This window comes from Pan troglodytes, chromosome 8 (assembly GCF_028858775.2).
Source record: "Pan troglodytes isolate AG18354 chromosome 8, NHGRI_mPanTro3-v2.0_pri, whole genome shotgun sequence".
In the NCBI taxonomy this organism is placed as follows: Eukaryota; Metazoa; Chordata; class Mammalia; order Primates; family Hominidae; genus Pan; species Pan troglodytes.
Genome location: NC_072406.2, coordinates 60,729,953 through 60,753,180, shown reverse-complemented (window position 1 = coordinate 60,753,180; position 23,228 = coordinate 60,729,953). Strand labels below are relative to the sequence as shown.

Genomic DNA, 23,228 nt, shown 5'->3' with positions numbered 1-23,228 from the left:
CTGCCGGGGACCTTTGCTGCAGGGGTGGAAACAGAGTCAGTGTGCAGTCTGCAGCCAGGGAGGGGGTGGCCCCTGGAGGCAGGTCCCAGGCTTGTCCCAGTACAAGGGCTCATAGCCTGGATGCTGAGTGCCAGGAAGTGCCCAGGCCCCAGGTCAGCCAGGCTGGAAGTGAGGACCCCTTCCTTGATGGGATCAGAATCCAGTTTCCCTGCTGAACCAAGCCCTCGTGCCCGCCCTTGTCACAGGATGGTTGTGCTGCACCCTGAGGCTTACAATCTCACTAACAGAGGGCCAGAGTGCCAGCCTCCCATGAGGACCGGGGTTCCCCTCTGCAGTGAGGAACCTCAGCTCCTGGAGACCAGGTTCTCCAGCGCAGGGAGTTTCCCTCAGCATCTCAGACTCCTTGGCCCCTCTGGCTGCAGGTCCCCGTTAGCTGGCCGATCTGTTCACCTGGGTCCCACCCACTAGCAGGGAATTCCTTTATCCATTAGAGGCAGTGGATGGAGGTGGAAGGCATTCCTGCTGCCCACTCTGAGCCTGTGATTTCCACTGGGAGCTGGAATGGCAGCCCTTGCCCTTTTGCTCTGCTGACAGCTGTTCCCTGGGTGATGGAGAGTGCCAGGCATGTACAGGCACCATGTCTGCAAAAGGAAGAGAAGGAGAGGGACCTTGAGGGCAGAGGCCTCTGCCATGGGGGAAGTCACAGCAGGCAGTGCCTGAGTCAGGGCTGGAAGGACCCATAGGATGGAGCCGAGAAAGGAAATAGCATCAGTAGAACCCAAGGGCCTCCAGAAATATAGTAGAAGATGCTATCTGCTGCAGATGAGCTCACAGACCAAACTACAGGGTACGTGGGAACTCTTACCATACAGAAGGCTGTCCATGCAGAAGGCTGGGCTGGACCAGCTGCGCCAGTTGTGTGCTGAGTGCCTGGAGCTCCTCTGGCCTGCTCTGAGGCCTGGTTTCTCAAGGGAGATGCAGGGCTGTTGGACTCCGGGTCAGACTACTTGGATTCTAGTCCCAGCTCCACCAGGGATTGGCTGAGTGTCCCTGGCAGGATCTTTGGGCCCCAGTGACCTCACCCATTTGTCCTGAGTATTAAGTGACTCAGTGGATGAGAGCGCTCGGGAAACTTTGCTGCTCGCATTGACTCCTGCCTGCTGGCTGGAGGTAAGATGAGGTTCCCAGAGGAAAAGGGACAGCAGTGGTAGCCCTTGTGGAGGGACTGTACTCGCTAGCAGAGTGGTCTGGGTCGTTGTCTTGGTTAGAGGGAGGGTCTAGAGTGAGGAAGGTCTCTGAGCACAGGAAGGAAGGCGAGGGCATTAGCGCCTGTCCCATCCAGCAGGTGATTGGGGAATGTGTGTCCTGTTCTCTGGAAATATGGGCCATCGGGTGGGGGGTGGGGTGAGGCTGGCCTTGTCCTGGCTCCCAGGACTCTGGTCAGAGCCCCTCCCCAGGGCCCTGCTGGGAAGTCAGTCTTCCTTCGTGCATTCCCAAAAGAGAACCTGTTTTCTGTGAAGTACCAGATGTTGTGCAGGTGGCCACAGTTGGGGTGAAAACTGATCAAAATCTCTGTCCCCATTCTTATTTGGGTTGCAGGGAGACAAAGACCATAAGCACGATACATTTTTAAAAATACACGGTGTGTTAGAAGGGAGATGAAGGAGGGGAACACAGAGCAGCATGGAGGGGAGCGGAGAGGAGCCTCAGGGTAGAAGGTTGGAGGGCCCTGGGAAGGAGACCCCAGAGCTGCAGCCAGCACTGACCCCAAGACCCCTGTAGGTGGGGAGAGTCAGGGGCTGGGGACTGGAGATGTGTGGGGAGGGGGCAATGGGTGGGGCCTTTTGGCCTGGGCAATGCTCTGGTTTTTCGTGGAGTGAGATGAGAATGAAGTGAGAAGCCGATGGAGGGTCTTGGCACATTGGGCACTTTGACAGGTGCACCTGGGTGCCATGCCGAGCAGAGCTTGCCAGGGGACAAGGGCAGAACAGACCAGTTAGGAGGTGTGGGGGTCTAGGCCTGACCTATGGGGGGTGTGGCCCTATGGGGCAGCAGGTGGAGGTGGGGGAAGCCGCCAGGTGCTGAGCATATTTTGAAGGTAGAGCCAAAAGGTTTTGCTAACTGATCAGATATGGGACCGAGAAAAAGAATGGACTTAGGGGAGGACATCATTGTTCAGCTGAGCAGCTGAGGGAAGGTGTTCACCAAGAGTGCACCAGGGCTGCAGAATAGTGGTCTGGAGATGAGGGTCAGGACCCTTTAAGTCAGAGATGCTGATGAAATGGTGCAGGGTCATCAGCATGTAGTTGGGGCTTGGAGTCTTGAGCCTGACAGAGAAGGAAGAGGGGAGGTCCAGGCCCGAGCCAGGGGCAGCAGTGGGGAGGTGGGTGGCTTCTCTCTGACAGCTGTCTGTGCTCCTGGTAGGGAGGGCTCAGGCCGTGCTTCAAGTTCAGTGATGAGGATGGAGGCTTCGTTTTGGTGGGTTGAGGAATCCGTGTTTATTCATCATGCACCACGTACCAGGTGCTGTGCTGGCCCCTGGTATGTTCCAGTCCATGGTTACCAGTGCTCTGAGGAGCAGTTACTCTCTGCATTTCACTGTGGCTTGTGTCCTGTCCACAGCCATGTGGCTCAGAGGTCACCAGGCTGGGCATTAAAATCCAGCATATGTTCCCAGGGGCTGGGCTCAGGTGTTTCCCTTCGGAAAGACAGAAGCTGGTTGTCTGGTCAAAAAGACGGCCATGCCAACCTTGGCACACTGCGGCATGAGCCTGCATGGAAGCGTGTGGTATAGGCTCTGGTGGCACAGAGGAGCACCATTGTGACCTGCTGGGGAGGATCACAGGAAGTAGCATCATGGAGGGGGCGCTTGAGCTGAGCATGACGGGCGAGCAGGAATGGAAGTGACTACCCCACAGGATCTTCTGTGGGTCACCACGTGTGGCTGGATCATGGGGACAGTGTGGGGAGCTGCAGGGAGCTGTGGGAGGGGAGGCCACAGCACAGGAGCAAAGGCCAGGGGACAGTCCGAGTCCCAACCCTCCCCATGCAGAGGCCTGTACTGTTCCTACCAGCTGGCAGGGATCCCATACTGCACTGGAGGGGCAAATGCGGACCCAGGGAGGCACCGAAGGCATGGATCCTTGTGTTGGCATTTCGGGATCACAGGCCCAGAGGAGCTAGGGGAGCTATGGCAGGGGGCAATTTGCTCATGGGTGAAGTACTGGGGTTCTTGTGAGGAGCAGATGAGCCAGGGTTTCCTCCTGCCACCATGGCTTGGCCTGACCCCTCAACCCACAGTGAGCACAAGCATGGTATACCCATGGGACAGTGAACCTGGCCCGCAGAGTCTCAAACAGCATCTCTCCTTGACTTTTCAGAATCGAAGAAGGGAGTGCTGACCTGAGAAAACGAATGTCCCGGTTAGAAGAAGAACTGGACCAGGAAAAGAAAAAATACATCATGCTGGAAATAAAGCTGCGGAACTCTGAACGGGCGCGGGAGGACGCGGAGAGGAGGAACCAGCTGTTGCAGAGGGAAATGGAGGAGTTTTTTTCGACCCTAGGAAGCTTGACTGTTGGGGCAAAAGGTGCCAGGGCCCCAAAGTAAAAGGAATGGCAGAGCTCACTTCTGTACCACGTCTGCTGGTCTCCAGCCATGTATGGAGTTAGAAGCGTCTGTATCTCTGGAGCAGCCAGGCGCTCTGAAGCCAGCTGGAGAGAGAGAGAACCTGATACCTCTGTGGGGACTGTTGGGACCCCACACACTCCAGGTGGGATCAGATGCTGCTCCAACCATGCAGCTCCTGGTGAGGGTCAGAAGGGGATGGTACCAAGAGTAGTGCTTAGCCCTTACCCAGGAAATGTCTTTCATGGCCACAGAAATGGAGGGCACCCAGGATCCAGGCAGCCACTGGGAACAGTCAGCTTTCTTTATTAAATGTGCTCACAAAGCATGGTGCCTTGTTACCTGGCTCATTTTTCATGCCTCGCAATACAGGACACAATACAGGACCACTCCTGTTTCTCCAAAGGCTAGGAGCCCCCTGAGGTATGCCCCTGGGTGGAATAGCACAGGCACTGTGAAGTGGGACGTGAAGCCCCCCAAGGGGCAGCAGCCTTGTGCTTTCAGCTGTCTCGTCTGCATGTTCCAGGTGGGATGCCTTTCTTTCTTTACTCCCCCCGCCCCCTAGCCATCTGGACCTCTGCAGCTAGTTTCTGTCTTGGGAGGTCCCCTGGGCTTTCCACCATGGCCCTAGCTCTGCTCCAGGGCCAGAGCCTGAGTGGGCACCCAGCACAGATGCTGTGCTTGGGCGAGGTGTGGGCAAGTGTGGCCACTCTACAGGAGGGCTGAGCCAAGGCCATGGGAAATGTCTGTTCACCGTACTCCAGGTGCCCATGCCTCACTCTGGGCACCTGCCCAGCTCCCTTCCAGCCCCCCCTTCCCTGCTGTTCACCCCCCTCCTCTGGCTTATCCACAGACTTGGAGGCTCCATTAGGGCAAATCCCTCCAGAAAGCCTTTCCCACCCACAGGGCACCCAGGCCAGGCCCAGCCGGAGCTCCTGGACTGTGCTTCAGGAGGCAGCACAGCAGCGCCTCTGGGCCCAGCAGTGTCAGACCGCTGTCTTCACCTGCTCCCCTCACGGTGTCCTGATGTGTGGCTGGCCCCTTGCTGCCCCTGAGCAGTAACCTGCAGGGGTTTGTTCAGGGAGCAGTGGTCACCAGAGTGCCCAGTTTCTGACCACAGCCTCTAGAAATGTCACTCAGGCCCAACGAGCTCCATCTAGAGTCAGGTATAAATGTTGCCCACATCTGATGCTTTAAATGCCAGGGGCTCAGTGCTCCCAGGAAATGCTGGCTTCCTACCAGGAAGGCAGGCCCGCAGGGTGAGGCAGGCAGGGCGGCTCCCACAGTGTGGCCAGCTACCCATTGTCTCCAGGCAGCTACCAGGGGCTCGTCCACCAGGAGGCGGGCACCTGCTCAGGGCCCTCAGCAGCATCAAGGTCTGGATGCCGGAGCTCAGGAGGGGCTGGGGAGAGTGGCGTCTGTCTTTGCTCGGCCACTGACACGCGAGCCAGCTGTCTGGGTGATGGGATTTTTCCCTGGGGTTGAGATGCTACCCTCACCTCTACTCAAGGAGAGAGAAGAGAATACGAGGTGACTTTGAGTCCTCACAGCAACGCAGTGAAGTAGAAAATTGGCCCTATTATCCATATTCAGAGGAGAAACGGAGGCTTGGAGAAATTGGGTGGGAACAGCAGTGCGTCCTGATGACCCTGTTGAGTTTTCTCGCCACAGCCATAGAATTCTGCTGATTTTGACCTGGAGAGAAAATGCCACCAGGCTATCAAAGGAGCAGAGGAGACTGAAATGGGTTTCCCATGATGAAAGGAAGCTTGTCTGTCTGTCTCAACCATTAATCCTGGCAAAGGCTTAGGCTCCTGCTGAGTCCCCAGTAGGGATAGGAGCTCATGAATGCCTGAGCCACATCTGCCACCTGTTGGCTAAGTAGGATCTGCAAATGGCATTCTTATCTCAAAATGAATTGGCGTGATTATTCAGTTCTGTTCTCCAATCTCTGTGTAACCAGCACTGGGCATCTTATCTGTAAAACATCTGACTTGACTGTCAGGCACACTGAGTGACAGAGGCTGACCTGTCGCGGAGGCTCTAGTATCCCCACCACTACCCACTTCTCTCAATTGAGTTACATTTGCTGAACCTGGTCCCAAACTGACAGATTCCCATTGTACTTGTTATTGTAATTACATCATTTAATATGAAGTAGACTCATGAATTACATGAATTATGAACATGAAAAGGTAGGGAATTGATTCATCGAAACCCTAGAATGCTTTTTAGACAGACTCGGTAGAGGCACGTTGCTAAAAAATATTGTCAAATTAAGTATGGATGAGTGAAACATGCAATAGCGAGAAATGGGAAGAATCTGCGATTCTGCTCTCAGAATACTTCAACAGTGTCGTAAAACTTGTGTTTGACTTTAAAGAAATAGTGGAAATTGTGAATGTCTCACTAAAAAAACAAAGAGTTGTCTTATGTTAAAAGAATAACAAATGAATGCACATGTTCTTTAAAGTTAAAATACAATTTTATGGGTATGTGTGTGTGAGAAACAAATAGAAAGAAAAGGAAGATTCCTTGTCTTAATTGGCTTTTGAGTGATGGACCAGGAATGAATCTTATTCCTGAAGGAATTTCGGAATGGAACCCATATATCCATGTTTCCCTGGTCTGTGGGTAAAAATGGAGTCAGTAACAACGTTTCCCGGACTCTCTCCTTCTCCTTTTGATGCAGAACCCCAGGCCCCTGCAGAGCCCTCCCAGTATCCTAAGTAATTCTCTCACGGGTGTCTTGAGTTCCTAGCTAAGCAGCTGTGACATTGCCACACACTGCTGCTGTGTCTCCTTACTCCTGCCTCCACCAAGAACCCCCACTTGCACCAGGATTGCCGTCCTTTTCTACCAGCCACATTGCTACTACTTCTGTCTCCCAAAGCAAGCCCCGCAACACTTGAGCACAGGGGTCTCACAATGTGTTGCAGTCTGTGAAGAAGTGGGGTAGGGTAGGATGGGGTCATGAAAAGCCTAGCAGGGGCCAGATACTCTGAGGGCCTATTGCCCATTGGTGAGAGGTTATTTTTATTCTAAGGGAAATAGGAAAGCATTTGAGAGCTTTACATTAACTCACATGAATTGACTTCCATTTTGATAATGGAAGGGGAAAGCGAAAGCTTTTGAAAGATGGGAACTCTTGAGCATGTCTGTACACTGCTGAGAATGACCCAAATGACAGGGAGAGAGCTGCAGGCAGGTTCATAGGAATGCACAGCGGTCTTTGAGAAGTCCTGAAAAATGCCAAACATGATTACCTTACACAGCACCCCCCAGCTTTTGCGCAGGAGATGTTTTTATTCCCATAAAGCTTCTCAAGCAGAACACAGCAGTTTCCAAGCAAAGACTCCAGAGCCCGCCTGCCCAGATGCGCATCCTGCCCCTGCCGCATGTGACAAGCTGGCTTGATGACCCCACTCCAAGACAGCTAAATCTCTATGCTATCTGGGCATTGGGTCTTAACCCAATGGTTTCATAAATCCCAAGCCCCTGCACTCAGGCCACAGCTGGTTAAAAAGCTCACCAGTTTAGGAAACCAGCAGCAGCTGGCCCAAAATGCCTGGTAGAGACGTGTTTTTCTATAATTATTTCCTCTTTCCCTTCTTTCAGTGAGCTTTTGATAAATGTCTGTCCACTGTGGTAAAAGGAGACAAGGGACAGGGTCTGTGGTAAGAGGAGACAAGGGACTGAGGAGTAGAGCACTTTTCTGGGCCCAGGCCTGGTGGTGGCTGTGGCCGTGGCCATGGGGATGGGGAGCCTCGAGGTCAGCACGTGGGTTCATTGGTTCAGCTGCACACTGGTGGTGGGTGGGGGGTGGGCTTCAGGTTCTAGAATATCTTTTCCTTGCGACACATCAAATCGAGGGAAACAACAGCACTTGGTTCACATCAAACTCTTCGGGGTATGTTTGCCTAGAGACATAGCTGCCATGCCAGCAGACATGAGAGACAGATGCTTGACTTGACGAACCTGTACACCAGGGTGCTGAGCCGAGCCTGGTGCCAGTCAGGATGATGGCGGCAGCCAGCACTCACCGAGCACTTGCCACCCCCTGCCCTGCATGCACACGCCAAATCCTCCCAGCAACACTGCCAGGTGACATTATGCTTCCCACAGGACAGACGACAGAGCACAGCCCCAGAGTTGAGGCACTTGCAGGGAGTGAGGCAGCCAGTGAGGGCAGGATGCTATGTGGGTATTTGGCACCGGAGCCCATGCTCACATCACTATAATATCACAGCGCTGCATGCAGTGTCTTCATGTCACACTTTGAGGGCCATGAATGTTGCATTTTCAGAGGACAGAAATGGTGTAAAGGATACACTCTAGTCATTAGCTTACCCAGCCCACCATTTATGGAACACCTACTTGCCAGGCATTATCTCCAGTAGGACAGGCTCTTCCATCCAGGGGATCTCAGTGTGAGGCATCAAGAGAAGATAAGAACACAGGATGCTGTCAAGTAACAGTAAGAGGCATGGCTCAGCCAGATTGACACTTGTCCGAGGTGACCTAAATTCTCCATCTTGACAAAACTCACCTGGACCCGCAGGACCCAGTAGACCCCAACCTTTCCAGGACCCTGTCTCATAAAAACACATGTGCCTGGCCGGGCGTGGTGGCTCATGCCTGTAATCCCAGCACTTTGGGAGGCTGAGGTGGGTGGATCACGAGGTCAGGAGATTGAGACCATCCTGGCTAACATGGTGAAACCCTGTCTCTACTAAAAATACAAAAAAATTAGCCGGGTGTGGTGGCAGGCGCCTGTAGTCCCAGCTACTTGGGAGGCTGAGGCAGGAGAATGGCATGAACCTGGGAGGCGGAGGTTGCAGTGAGCGGAGATCACGTCACTGCACTCCAGCCTGGGTGACAGAGCGAGACTCTGTCTCAAAAAAAAAAAAAAAATGCCTTTGGTTTCTCCCTTTGAACTCTTCTGATCCCTCAGTCTACCCCTCACTTCTCTCAAGACACTGTCATGATTTCTTCTTTACATTTCCATCCAGGTTTTCAGTCCTTTTCACTACCTGCTTCTCCACTCACTTGAACTAGGCCCCACTTGCACTTCTCTAGGTTAACTCTAAAGTTTCACATGTGGTATATCCAACAGGAATCTTTCCACTATCTTCCTCTGTCCACAAAATGATAGTAACAAAAATAGTGCAAGGGCCATACAAACAACACAGACCTCACAAGAAAAGAAACTACAATGAGAGGTCTACAGGCAGGTGAGGGAGCAAACCAATTGTTCCCTTCCTCCCACTCCTGGAGCGGTAAGTTGGAGTTGATACCATACCTGACATACATTCTGTCATGGACATTTCAAACTGAGATGTACAAATTGCAAAACACACTGCATGTATTTTCCTTGCACCATCTCTTGTGTGCTGCCCAATCGCTAGACTCAGCCTTCCCCCAGGTCCAAACGCTAAGCTTGGCGACTTCACCTATGTCATGGCAATACATCTAAATGAGTCCCTTTCTTCCCTTCTCTCAACTGGCTATCTTCAGCCATCAGTCACCAATGTCCACACCTCCAGCCTAACTGCACTTGCTTCTCTTGGCAGTGACCATCCTAAAACAAGGGTCAGGTCATAATACTTTTTTTCCGCCTCAGAAACTACCATGGGTTCCTATCACCTACAAAATAAAGGCAATTCTTGATATTTTCAGGTCTGATCCTCAGCTTGTTTCAATTCCAAACTCCAGCGTGTCAGTCTTCTCTCCCATTTCTCCCTGTACCTACACCCATGCCAGGCTGTTCCTCACTGCTTGCCCATGCACTCACTTAAATCTGCTTGCCTTTCCTTCAGCCTGGAATACTCTTCTCCAAACCTTCTTTATGCCAAGGGTCAAAACACAGTTTCTTTGTGAAACTCATTTCCTCTAATCAATCCCTGTGGCCAGGTCCTTGTTCCTCCATATACACCATTCCAAGACTCTTGTCATCCATTTTCTATTTCCTACTCCCAGCCTCTGGCACACTTCTATGTCACTTATATGCTTCCATTAATGGATGAAATTAAGTAAAGTACATGTTAGACAGAAACCTAAAATTTACAAAGCATATTTGAAGTATCTTTTGGTTTCAAATGAAGTCCAAAGAAATACTGGTATATAACCTTTAACAGCTAAAAAAATTTTTCGTAAACCACAAAATCACTACAAATCAATCTTCACTTAGATCAAGTTAATAGACCTTTTCAGGAACAATACTGAAAAAGAAAAAAAAAAAGTACCTAAATTAACGAGGATGAATTATTCCACTTTACAACTGGTGAAAATGAAAGTAAAAACAAGTTTATTCCCAACATTCCGACACTTGCTTCTGCTACCGTTTCTCCTGGGAGGCCTCTCTATGACGGTGATGAAACAGCTCAGCAGCCACGCAGCTGATCCAGCAGCAGCGGGCAGCTAAAAGACCAGCCCCTTCCTCTCCGCTCCTCAGAGGAGGGCAGTGTGAGTTCAGGTGAGGGCAGACAGCACGGTACAAGGGTCATTTGGAGCAGGAACTGTGCAAGACGGAGTGGCGTCATCACAGCGGCTGGGAAGGTATTGCAGGGACCCTGTATTCCCACACAGCAGCAGACCCAATGTAGGCAAAGAGGAAATAAGCATGGCAAAAGTTGGAAACAGTCAAAGCTAAAATCTCTTGCTTGTTTTGAAACAGACCCCAATTTTAAGTACTTATTTTTGCCAAGTGGTCACGATGGCTGTTCTCTCATATGTTTATCAAGAACTAGGTTAAGGGCATTGAAGCAAAGTTCCTTTTTTAGATAAAGTTTATCCAGCAATTTCAAACACCAGAAATCCAAGACCAGATCAACCAGATAATCAGGGTGATCATTTAGGCTCTTTACAATCTGTACAAAATCCAAATCTAAGAAACCAGCCCTAGCAAGACCCCTTTTATCCCAATCCACGGACAATCCTAAAATTGCCAAGAAAAACTTTACCACAAACAGATTTTGTTTTCAATGAAAAAACTCTTAATTTCATAATTTTCATACCACTTTTTTCTTTTTTATTTAAAATATTATAACCAATTGACATACTAGATAACATTGTTTACATTCCAGTGGTGCATGTTTAATGACTAGGGCATGAATGATGAAAAACCACAATAATGATCTCAGCATTCCCTAAAAAGTGCCCCATTTTGTTTTGTCTAGAGGAAAGGAGAGGGAACGGAACACAGGGAAGGAGAGGAATGGAGGAGGAATGACATCGCAGAGGGAGAAAAGCAAATGTCAGTTATCATACTCAGGTTTCCAGGTGTGACACCCTGCTGACCAGGATAAACTGTAATGAGAAAATAGATGTCACAGTCCAGGGAGACACGTAATTCAGTCTAACTTCATTATTCAGCTAAAAGATTAACAGCTTCTCAAAAATATACCAAATATTGGGCCTACAAAAGTAATTTATTTCTTCGTAAAATTTTTACTAAGATTTACTCCTTTTGTAAAATGTAAAGAATGGACCGATATCACGAGCAGGTTTCTACTTACAAAAACAGTAATAATGTCAACGAGCACATCTAACACAATTTTCCAAAACATACAAAGATTTTACACGTGTCTCTTACTGATGTAAGGTATATACTTTACATACTTACTGGTATTGTGTCAACATTGGCTAAAAAGTATTTAACACACATTTATAATTCACTCAGTAAAGATCTAACAGGGCAACAGCTTACTTGGGAAAGCATAGAAAATTAGTGTGAGGTAGTTCAATAAAAACCTAGTTTAATTTGTAAGTCATTATGAGAATAGAACATTGTGCAAAATTAATCCACAGATAATATTTCTCAAAAGTTTCAGTAACGAAGAGAATCTAAACTAGAAATGGCCAGAAAGTGTTACTGTTAACTAGACTCTCCTTAAGAGCACTTAACGAAGAGCAGTCAGTTTCAAATTAGGACTTCTGTTTTCCTTACGAGTTTTCTAATCGTACCCCAAACTATACATTTCTGCTTCAATGCCCTTTACCTCTTCATCTTTCTTGCTATTAAGGAAAAATTAGTTTCCTTTGATTCCGTAAAAACCTAAGAGAGATCAGTAGAAACACAATGCACACAAAAATGCAACAGGATACGGAGAGGCAACATTTAAGAGGGCTGCTAATGACAGAATGGTGTTTGGTTTACCTACTGGTAAGAGAAGTTTACTGGTGTCATGGGGCTTCATGCATCCACTCTATAGCTAATGTGTAACTAATGAACAACACTCACAAACTACAACAGTATTTTTGAAAATATTCTATGTTTTAACCTCAAAATGTTGTGCAGGCGAATGCCTAGGCAACACTGAATAGTTAAGTCTTCATATGTGTAGCAGATACTGGCCAATAGTGTAAACCAAGTCTTATCTGTAACCAAGGAAAGAGCTTCACTTTCCTGCTGATGATTTCACTATCAGACACTGATGTCCTCTTCCCTCCATCTTTTAGACAACACAGCAGGATTAGCATAGAACAGAACAATGACAAGGCTGGCAGGATGCTTCTTTGCACACCATCAAGCTTCTTTGGATTGTTAAGGGGGTTGTGTGTAGGCTTCTGATTTAAGAGGCTGGTGTTTCTCTTAGAAGTCTGGCATGAACACACTGTGCCTTTACCAACTCGGAAGAGTGCACGTCAGGAACAATTAGCAGCCAAAGGTCCATGACACACTGAAAACTGTTCAGCAAACACTATGACAGAGTTGAGATGCTCTATCTGCGTATAGTATAACTAAGTGATCCCAACAACACAATGGTTTTACAAATGGCCAGTATATATAAGAGGGAAGAGAACAGTAACCAGGAAGACACTGGTACAGAATTAGCATCTCTTTCTGAATCTATGAAGATAATAAAAATCTTGGTCAAAATAACTTTCTGATAGTAAGACAGTGAGTATATTAAGTATATAAAATTGAAAAATCAAAATTATAGAATAAGAAAGGTGGTTTCATACAAGTACTACCTGATAGAAATGTTATTTGTAACTTCTCTTCAAAAAAAAAATGTTTAAGATGCTTAAAGGATTCCAAAATAAAAAGAACCAACATATATTTAGCTTAACAAATTTAAGATGAAAACTGTATTTGGATGTAGTAATTTAAAACCTAGGGCATGCAACATTTAACAAAGAGACCTTGTTTTTAGGATATAATTTGTTAAGTATTTTAGTTTACACTAAGTAATGAGAGTTTGTTTTCTTTGAATTGAACTAAACATGATGGTTGGCAAGTGGCAGCTGGCATTTACAATAAATGATACAGACACACACCTGGTTTTCCTTACTTAACCAAAATCTGTATCAATAGAGATGGCTTATCAGCAATCAAACATAAAATATGAGAACCTTCTGAAAGCATGTCTGCTGTGAAAGTGCAACAGTGACATAATCTATGCTACAGAAAATACAGCTAATTGTGAAATTAATATAAACACACTCATTCTCAAATTTCTGCTGAAATTGTGAATCCAATATTTTCTGTCTACAATTCAAGAAGTGTCTTAGAACTCTAATTTCCCTAATCAAATTAATGCACCTTGTTGTATTAGAAAAGGGACTGATAAAAAGGCTGGGAAGCTGGAAATCATGACTCTAAGCCATCGAAAACAAACTTGCTACTTCAAAGTATATAAAAAAGCTAATGTATTTTAATCTTAAATATTGCACATTAACAGTGATGTAAAATATCTCAGTCAAAAAGAATTTTGCACTAAATATATGAATAAAATGCCAAGCAAATTTTCAGACATTGCATGTTGAGCCGCACCTGTTCTTGCTCCTGTTGGTCACAAATTCCAAGGGGCTTTCTGCCTAGAACCTTGTTGCTTATGTGAGTATGCATTTCCTAGTTCATTACATGAAATCCCTCTTGTTCCAGAGATAATTTAAAAGGTGCCTGGGTCTATTACAGACAACGTATTTCAGAAATAACGAGACTTCAAAGACATTTTACTTAGGAAAAGTTCAGTAATAGAGAAATAATTCTGCAGATAGAAAATGTAAACAGTTAACATACACTTGTCAGGAGCAGCACCATTCTTAACACTACTCGACATCCACATTGCGTGTTATGTTGAAAATCAGGTATAAAAAAATAAAAGACTTAGACTAAATAACCACCATTTATGCCTGCTCTGCTCAATGTGAAGAAACAGTCCTTAGAAAATGATATCCTATATATGGCTGTGTGCTACTATTTTCAGATGAACGGTATATTGCTCATTTGATACATCACCTACACAAATCTAGGCAGGGTTTGGAACCTCCCAATAGCTCGTATAAATGATTATGCTACAAGTAGAATCAAATGAAACACCAGAACAACTGGTGCTCAACTGACAGATACTCCAAGTAATAGGAAACAGGAAAGGTCCAAGGACCCGAAGCTGCAGGAAAGGGAAAGACCGGACTCTAGAACATTGCTGGGACCTACAGCCTGAGTAGATTAACTCAGTGTATACAAAAACAGGCTCATAGCTAGTAGAAGTGAACCATCTGTTTATTTGCATTGAAATGTATTATTCATGAAGTATCCTCTTGACTTTATGTGATCATAAACTTTGAGCATGCCACAAATTTGTAGAATACACCATATCCTTTTTACTTATTTTTGTTGGGTAGGGTGGGGACATAAGGTGGTGGTAGACGCCCAGCATCTTCAAAGACATGCTCTGAGTTATTCTGCCATTTAGATGACGGGGCTTTTGCCAAAATTAAGTAGCATTGCCTACCAATTCTTGTAACTAAATTAGGATTGGCAAGTAGCAAATATTGGAGGTCTCCTAACACGTTCATCATTTACAGTAGTTATTCCTGAATATAACTGGCTACAAGTTATTTTCCCTCACTCCTCTGGGGTTATTTCATTGATAAGCACATAACCCTGAAGGATAGTATCATGAACAAAACATCTGAAATAAATTCTAATTAAAAAAAACTATAAAAATCTTAAATAATTCATGATATAGGCAAGTCACCACATAATAGTTGCTTTGATAAACAAAATCTTACAAATTCAGTTAAAAAAAATCAGCAGCATAAGATAAAGCAAATATGCAAAAAATTTAAACCATGATAAAATAATTAGGTTTACATTATACAGTTAATTACAGCAAAAAAATACAATACAGTTTTGTTGCTGTTTTGAAACACAACTTAGGTTTTAAATTACATCACTTGAAATTAAAAAAAATAAACTACTTTACTACAAAATGAATTCTACATTTTTTGAAAAATCACCCAAAAATAAGACCACTGAATTGTTTTCAAAGTAGTTCTATCAATGACTAACCGACTCCCCATCCCTCCCACCCCCCCACGGCCCAAGTAGTCATCTACAGCAGCCCAGAGGCCCAGCTGATGCTTCTAGACTGCTGTCTGTATCAGAGGCCAAAGTCGGATCTGTTGACATTGAAGACACATCATTGACAGACGACGATGACGATGGATGCTGAGAGCCATTGATCACTGCTGCACCTGTGCTATGAGAAACAAAACAGCAAATCAGTTGCAGACAGCTGCAGATCAAGCTACTTGCACTGCACTGACTGCCTCCAGTGGTAATTTTTTCTCTTGGGTTTCAAAGGCTCACTAAAAATAATCGCAAATGATATCCAACACACTAACTTAAAGACACTCTTCATTGACAGCTATGAGGTGAGAATTCTGAAAATGTCTAGAATCGTGGAGTCCTATCCTTTCAATGAATGTGTTTTTCAGTTTAAGACAAGAATTTTACATCTGAGCCACATTTAGAAATGGTCCTGCAGCAAGATCCATGAATGGGCTTCAGGGTATGTGTGAATACTGCTGATAATACATGCAAAACTGTCTGTAATGCCTTTTTTTGGACAGAGGATCTTAAAGGACTGTGTAACTACAAAAGTTAAAAGCTACTTCCCTACAAAAAAGTCTTTATAGCTTCTCACTAAAAAGGAAAAATTCAAATGATTCAAATTTGAAACAAGATGTACTTCTGGCACATCTTGTTTTAAAGCAAATGCCAAGACAAGGAATAAAATTAAGTTTAACAGGAAGAAACCTCAATTCAACTTCCCCAGTTTACACGAGGTTATGGGACATGCCAGTGTCACTCAAGTGGCCTAGTTAAGTAAACTTGGGTCTTCTTATTTCTACTCTAATACTTGATAAGCAGAAATATGGATTTATTAAATAAAGTAAGAGCAAACAGTTTCCTTTGCCGAAAGTATTACCTAACAAGCATTTCCTGGATTTTAAAAAGTTAACAGGAATACCTGAGCTCGAGACAGAAATCCTCAAGGGGATTGGTTTAGGAAGGGGACAGGAATGACTTATGCTGGGGGATGAAGGATAGTTAAAGGTAACTCATGCACTAGGCTAAGTACTTTTGAACCACATGAACACTAAATAAGGGTCATTCCAAATTGGAATAATGCAAGTTACTTAAAAGTTCTCAAGAATACATTTATGAAATAAAATCAATGGTCTTCAAATGGAACACTGAGCAGAATTTCTGAGGGTGAGGTTCAGGCACCCAAAGACGCTGAAACCAAATGGGCTGAAAACCACTGCTCCTGAACCCAGCATCTGTATTTGAGATCATCCCTCCATTCTGTCCAGATGAGCAATAAAACACTTCAATATGAGAAGTCCTCTGTGAGCTTTTCTTCAAATGCAAAAAGAAAATAGGCAGTGTAGTGGGAATAGGAAAATCTTTAGGGAGGGGACTGGGATACAGAAAGGAATGGAACCACAAGAGGCAAAGCAGGTGATGGGAGCTGAAATGGAAGAGAAAAGCAGGATGAGCATTTCAGGCCTGAGAGATGAGAGGTAAAAGAGGTGATAATCTCCTAGACCCAAGAAAGGTCCATTAGCTTCCCAGTCAGAGTGAAATTCAGATAGTATATTCTATTTAGTTCAATCAATACTTGGAATAAGCCTTTTCTGACTGAACAGTATATCTGTGTACCATACATAGTACACAATGACTAGTTTCTAAGACTTGTACTGAAACACTCAAACCATAAAAGGGCTCCAACATATACAATTTTTATATATGCCTCTAGTTCAGGGTCTATTATTTTATCCAAATGTCTTAATCTGATAAAAATTGACTTTTAAATGCATTGTTAACTTTTTAATCTAAAAATCAAGTACCTAAGGGAAAAAAACACACACTTGTTTTCTCTTTAAAGCAATACAGTAAATTCTCAAATATCTGAATGGTAATAATATGGAAAATCTTTAGTCTCACGTGGGTCATTCCTCTCTTAAGTGAGCCTCTATACACTCAAGGCAGGTAAACTTACTTTACTATTAGCCAAACCAAAACAAAGATAGGAAGGCACTCGACAGGGAAAAAGAATAAAATTCCTTTTAAAAATCAAGTGGAAATGGTACTGTGGTTATCTGGTATTTTGATTTACCAAACACTACTCCTTCTGTTTTAGTACAAAATCAAGAGCAGAATATTTTTATAACAGCTTAATTTGCTAATACTCGTCTTTGCAAGCTATAACTGAGGATCCAGAAAAAGTCTAGAAACCTCAATTTCTATCTTTTTCACTGACTTATTTTGTGATCATAAGCAAGTGCTGGACTAAGATTCAAATTATTCACTTACAAATTAAGAACAAATACAAATGCTCTAACTCATGAAATTATTACATTTACTCAAACATCTGGCACTCCAGCTGTGCCACTCACTTGGATAGTATGCTAAAGTATAAAACTGTCCCACATAATGAACTTTTCAAATCCCACCTGAGCCTCCATCATGAACAATTGTTATACTACTACTATATAGCAATACAAAGCTAATTAATTACACAAAGTATTTATAATAGAGCTTTAAATTTGTTATAAGTAAATTGTAGAGAAAAGGCCATTTCCAAAATAGGTAAAAGCGGTCAAAACCAATTCATATATTCAACAGGATCTACACTATAATCTGGAAGACTGCATTCTTGATCAAAGATTTAAAATATACAACTCTAAAATATATAACCAAAAATGTCAAAGCAAGCCACAAAAAATGGCTTAAACAATTATGTTTATAGTATACAATGTCGCTATAGTTTTAAAAACCTTACCCATATACAAGATGCTAGATACAACATCTATTTTTTTCCTCAAAAGTAGAAGTTTCTGAGGAATTAAAATGGCATAGTTTTACTTCAAAATCAAGATCTATCTTTTGAAATACTACTCACTCTTTAAGGCTCAGCTCAAATTTCACCTCCTTCATACAACTGTCCTAACCTCTAGCCAGAGAAGTCTCTGTTGCCAGCCAGATAATAAAATGGGAGGCTGAAAAAACCACACACTCTGAAGTTACTGTATTAGTTCATCTACATAATAGATTTGGAATCTTATGTTATCTCAAATTTCTGAACTTTAGTTTCCTCATCCATAACATGTGTGCAATAATCCTATACCTTAGGATCTTAGGGGCTGAATGAAATAAAGTATATAAACCACTAGTGTCTGTTATGTGGTATGTACTTAGCGTACATGTTACCTGCCATTTAACTTTTCCCCTCTATCCTTTATACTTTTACTTGTACTAACATTAAATATAAGATCAGCTTATGATAAAAAAAAGTTTTAACTCCTACAAACCCAGTTTTCTTCTTAGAGAAAGAATACTTTCTAGTGATGGTTTTAATGTTATTGCCTTCATTCAACAAATCAATAATATCAAAAAGAGAAAGACAGCAATTTGGTATTACATGTACTAAATTCTGCAGTGAAGCTTTTATTTATCCAAAGTAAAGACTGTCAAGATCATAGAAAGGTATGTATATTGAATTTTGAGAAGTTTCCTCTTTAAAGACCCAGCAACAATGCCAACAAAAAGTTTTTAAGTTTCTGTTCTTCAGAATGTCAGTATCATAGAAAAAGATGTGCATCTTATGAACAGTTACTGATATATTAGTATAATGTATTAGTAGAAAAAACAAAACTGTATTTCCTTATACTTATTAAGCCTGGAATAATAATGATTTTGTCAATATGGGAAGAACTGCAGGTTTCAGGCCACTGAAGATTACAACACAAGAAGTAAACTGTAATCTTAACCAAGCTTATATTGTAACCAACCTAAAGGAGAGGGCTGCCCCCGTATAACTCCATTCTTGGTTCTCTCCTCCAAGTCCATAACTTCCTTATATATCAATTCTGTAAAAGAAGTAAACAAAAATGAACTTTTCAAAGTCTAAGAGCCAATCTCACAACGCATGTATGGTTTAAGTGGAAATTTTTATACATGTGAAGTACTTCAAACAGTGTCCTTACAATGACAGTCAGTTAAATGTCGGCCTAAGATTCAAGGATGTTAATTAATAACAATTCCTTGACACTCAACAATGGATCATATTAAAAGGAAGTACTAATCTTTCCTGTAATTCACTGTTTCTGAAGTTGGTTTGATAGTGCTGGGGTAGAAGCTTTCTTTTTCACTCTACCAGCAACTTGTGCTACAGCACATCATACCACATACCATTCTGTACTACCATCTGTCTCAGGGAGGGCTTGAACCACGTGTCTTACTGACTTCCATTTCCTGGGCCCTGGAATAGAGCCTGGTGCACTGTGGGTACTCAACTAGATATATGCTACCAAGATTTAAATTAGAGTGTGCAAAAGCTTCACAACAAATCAGAATGAAAGATAAACACATTTTTATTGGAGGAAAAGTAGCAGGTAAGCTACATTTCAACTCCTTATGAGTAAGCATGGTTATCACTTCCAAGAACATTTCTCCATGGGAATCTTTTTCTCTTATCAGGCTTCTGGACAGCAAGTAGACCACTGCGACAACTGTTCCAACTGAAGAGACACACTGGGAGCTGCTCTGCTGGTATTAATATATGCGCCTCCTGTCTTATATTCTTCACTTATATTATCATCAGAAGTGATTCTGATGTTAACTGCGATGTGCCTTGTGAGTCTGAATGTCTACGTAAGAAGAACCTTCGGCCGTGGTGTGGTGGCTCATGCCCGTAATCCCAGCACTTTGGGAGGCCGAGGTGGGTGGATCACCTGAGGTCAGGAGTTTGAGACAAGCCTGACCAACAAGGTGAAACCCCATTTCTACTAAAAACACAAAAATTAGCCGGGCGTGGGGGCAGGCGCCTGCAGTCCCAGCTACTCGGGAGGCTGAGACAGGAGAATTGCTTGAACCTGGGAGGCAGAGGTTGAAGTGAGCTGAGATTGCGCCACTGCACTCCAGCCTGGGCAATGGAGCAAGGCTCCATCTCAACAACAAAAAAACAAAAACAAACAAAAAACCTTCTTAAGGTTCTTAATGTCTACTTAAGGTTCTTAAGTAGACATTCAGACTCACAGGGCACACCACACTTAACCTTAATGGTGGATGCCACATCAACACTATTTATCATCTTCTTTGGGTCATGGAATCTTTTGAGAATTGTATAAAAGTAGTGAACCCTCTTCTGAGAAAAATGTACAAACAAAAAATATTGCATCGAATTTCAAGGAGTCTGTGTTAATTCCTGAAGAATAAAATTCTGATAAAGAATCCCTGATTACAGAGTATGACATTTACATTGGTAATAAGGTAAAACAAATGAATATGTTGGAATGAACAACAACTGGAGATAAGTTTGTTTGCTATAGTAACTTAAGGCTTGGAAGGAGAAAAATAGAAAGCACTGATAAAGGAGAGAATAAGAGATGGTTTTCTTCAAAGAAACAAAAAGGAATGATAAACATTTGCAGTAAGAGGATTTTTTAAGAGAGAAAATAGCACTCCTCTGGGAAAAAGCACAAAGGGATTAAGGCAGAAGAACCAAAACTAATTAGGAGCACTAACTAGGCAAAGCCATCTGTAATTAATGGCTTTGGCAATTAATTTTTCTTTCTGCTATGCGCTAAAACTCTTAAGTAGATCTTGAAAAAGGCAGTCTGTGGGTAATTACTGACATGCACCTGGGGCTAGGAGTAAAGGATACAGAATAAAGGTAAATGTTTTTAAAGCAATCAAAACCCCCAAATATATTCTTATACAAATGAAAACACTGTATCTCACTGATTTTAAGATGTATTTTTTTCACAGTTTAATCTCTGAAATTGACTATATCTTATAACCAATGGTGCTGTACAACTGAAGGTGTTTTTTTTCTTTGTGGCACATAATGGTGTGCCTTACAACTGCTGGCCTATTAAGAGTCTATGACCAACCTGGACAACACAGTGAGACCCCATCTCTACAAAATTTTTTTTTAAAAATTAGGCTGGGCGCAGTGGCTTAAGACTTATAATCCCAGCACTTTGGGAGGCTGAGGCAGGAGGATCACTTAAGCCCAGAAGTTTGAAACCAGCCTGGGCAACAGTGAGACCCTGTCTCAAAAAAAAAACAAAATTAGCCAAGTGTGGTGGATCACACCTGTGATCCCAGCTACTGGGGAGGCTGAGGCAGCAGGATCACTTGAGCTCAGGAGTTTTGATGCTGCAGTGAGCCATGATCATACCACTGCACTCTAGCCTGGGCGACACAGTGAGACCCTGTCTCAAAAAAAAAAAAAAAAAAAACAACCCAAAAAACCACAAGATTCTACAAAATACTTCATCGTCTATTGTAAATTAGTAGGATGTAAAAATATTACATTAATGTTTTCATACATACTCAGTACAGAGCTATATCTTTATACATATTCAAATGCAGCAGACACTATCCAATTTTATCATTTTGTCATTCTTTTAACTCTATCACGGGCTCTGCTAACCACGGGTTTCCCAAAGTTCAGAGAAAACTAATCTCTAAATCTCTTCAATTTCTAAGAAAGAATGAAATTCATGCTTAGCAAAATACATTTATAGATGGGTCACTTATTCATGTTTATACCTCCCCAGTCCCCTTTGCCTTCCCAGGATTTAGAGACAACTCTTAATAACAGGTCTTCTGCCTCTATTTTAAGATGAGGTAAAATGCAGGCGGCAGTGTAGGAGGGTGAGATGAAGGGGGAGTGATTTACTCAAAGTCACACAGTTACAAAAGTGGTCAAATCACTGAAGGACAGCAACACAAATGGAAGTAAACGGGACCTAAAAATTACCTGACCCACATGTCCCAGGGGACCTTCTGAAGAAATATTTGAAAACTTCCATGACTATCAAAGCATGATTAATTTCAGCCACATTCATAAAATAGAATAAAACTACTATATTAGATTTACAAATATTAAAAATTAACCCATTCTGTAGGCAAGGGTGAGGGCAAAGAGAGACTCCTATATAATATGGACAGAAGTGTACACTACTACCATTTCTTTGGAGAGTAATTTGGAAATAACTGAAAAATATCTTTGGCTCAGCACATCTCCTTCCAGGATTTTTCTTCCAGGCATGTTCTCATATGTGAACATGAATATTGCAGAGTTGTTTCTAACAGCAACAGACTGGACACAATTTAAATGGTCATCAAGAGGGAGATGGATATATAAAGTGTGACATATTCATACAGCAGAACACTAACCAGTTATTAAAGCAAGAGAGGCAGATACGTGAACTAAAAGAGAATAACCTTCCAGATATCTGATTATATCAACAAAGCACTCACGCCTATAATCTCAGCACTTTGGGAGGCCGAGGCGGGCGGATCACGAGGTCAGGAGATCGAGACCATCCTGGCTAACATGGTGAAACCCTGTCTCTACTAAAAATACAAAAAAATTAGCCGGGCGTGATGGCAGGCGCCTGTAGTCCCAGCTACTCAGGAGGCTGAGGCAGGAGAATGGCGTGAACCCGGGAGGCAGAGCTTGCAGTGAGCCGAGATCACACCACTGCACTCCAGCCTGGGTGACAGAGCGAGACTCCAACTCAAAAAAATATATAATAAATAAACAAAGCAAGTACATATAGCATACACCGTACACAACCATACGTGATTTTAAAAGGGTGGAAGAGGAGAGGTGGGAGACACTAAACACATTTGTGTATTCACAAACCATGGAAAAAAATATGAGACAGAGCACTAATGTGTCTGTGTCTGGGGTGGGAAACTTGGAAACTTAAGATTAAGTTAAGGAAGGAAGCAGACTTACTTTCTACTTATGTAAAAATATTAATATTACATTTCGGTTATGCATATTAAAGTCACAAATTTCTCTAACATGATAATAAATCACCATATAAAAACCAGAAGCTCCTTCACAGTTTTCCCTCTAAGAATCTGACGAATGTACCTTTCCACTCTTCTATTGTGTGTTCCCTTTCATCTAACTGCTTGTCAGGGATCTTTGGTGGTGGCTGAAAAACACAAGGCAATAATAACCAAGTCAGTATGCTGGGAGTATTTTAACTCTTTGTAGTTATTTGAAATATTAGCCAGACAGATGACTTATAAAAATATATCATTAGATCAAGACTGATCAATCATCAACTTACTTATACAGACATAATAGTTTAGGAAGACTCCTTCATTGCAGGAAATAAAATGTTTAACTGTCTTTTTTCTTTTCTTCTAGCTCTTGAAATTGCCACATTTTATTTATATCACAGATCATAGAATTCTGTCTTCCTTTGGATACAGTAATTTGTTTTATACCTGAGTTAGGATGGTCCCCCAGAGCATTCAACATCCTAGT

The 23,228-nt window shown here is 43.3% G+C and overlaps 2 protein-coding genes across 40 annotated transcripts in view; one reads left to right on the top strand and one right to left on the bottom strand.

Moving 5' to 3' along the window:
• The window catches only part of ARHGAP22 (Rho GTPase activating protein 22), a 209,503-nt gene extending 205,548 nt beyond the window's left edge, over positions 1-3,955 (top strand). For 12 of the 13 annotated variants that reach the window (XR_010146869.1, XM_063781757.1, XM_024346363.2 and 9 more), the window contains one exon: positions 3,381-3,955. Coding sequence is in view for 12 of the 13 variants with exons in the window: in XM_063781757.1 (XP_063637827.1) it covers positions 3,381-3,609 (229 nt within the window). In the remaining variant the exon portion in view is untranslated. The remainder of the gene's footprint in view (positions 1-3,380) is intronic. The other variant, XM_063781760.1, reaches the window with a different exon arrangement.
• Positions 3,956-13,566: 9,611 nt separating this feature from the next.
• Positions 13,567-23,228, bottom strand: part of MAPK8 (mitogen-activated protein kinase 8) — a 127,986-nt gene continuing 118,324 nt past the window's right edge. For 13 of the 27 annotated variants that reach the window (XM_009440345.5, XM_054659545.2, XM_016918232.4 and 10 more), the window contains 3 exons: positions 22,827-22,890; positions 18,721-18,798; positions 13,567-15,119 (listed from right to left, as the gene is read on the bottom strand). In XM_009440345.5, the coding sequence (XP_009438620.1) occupies positions 15,103-15,119; positions 18,721-18,798; positions 22,827-22,890 (159 nt within the window). In that variant the 3' untranslated portion in view covers positions 13,567-15,102. The remainder of the gene's footprint in view (positions 15,120-18,720; positions 18,799-22,826; positions 22,891-23,228) is intronic. The other 14 variants (XM_016918226.4, XM_016918222.4, XM_016918224.4 and 11 more) reach the window with 3 other exon arrangements.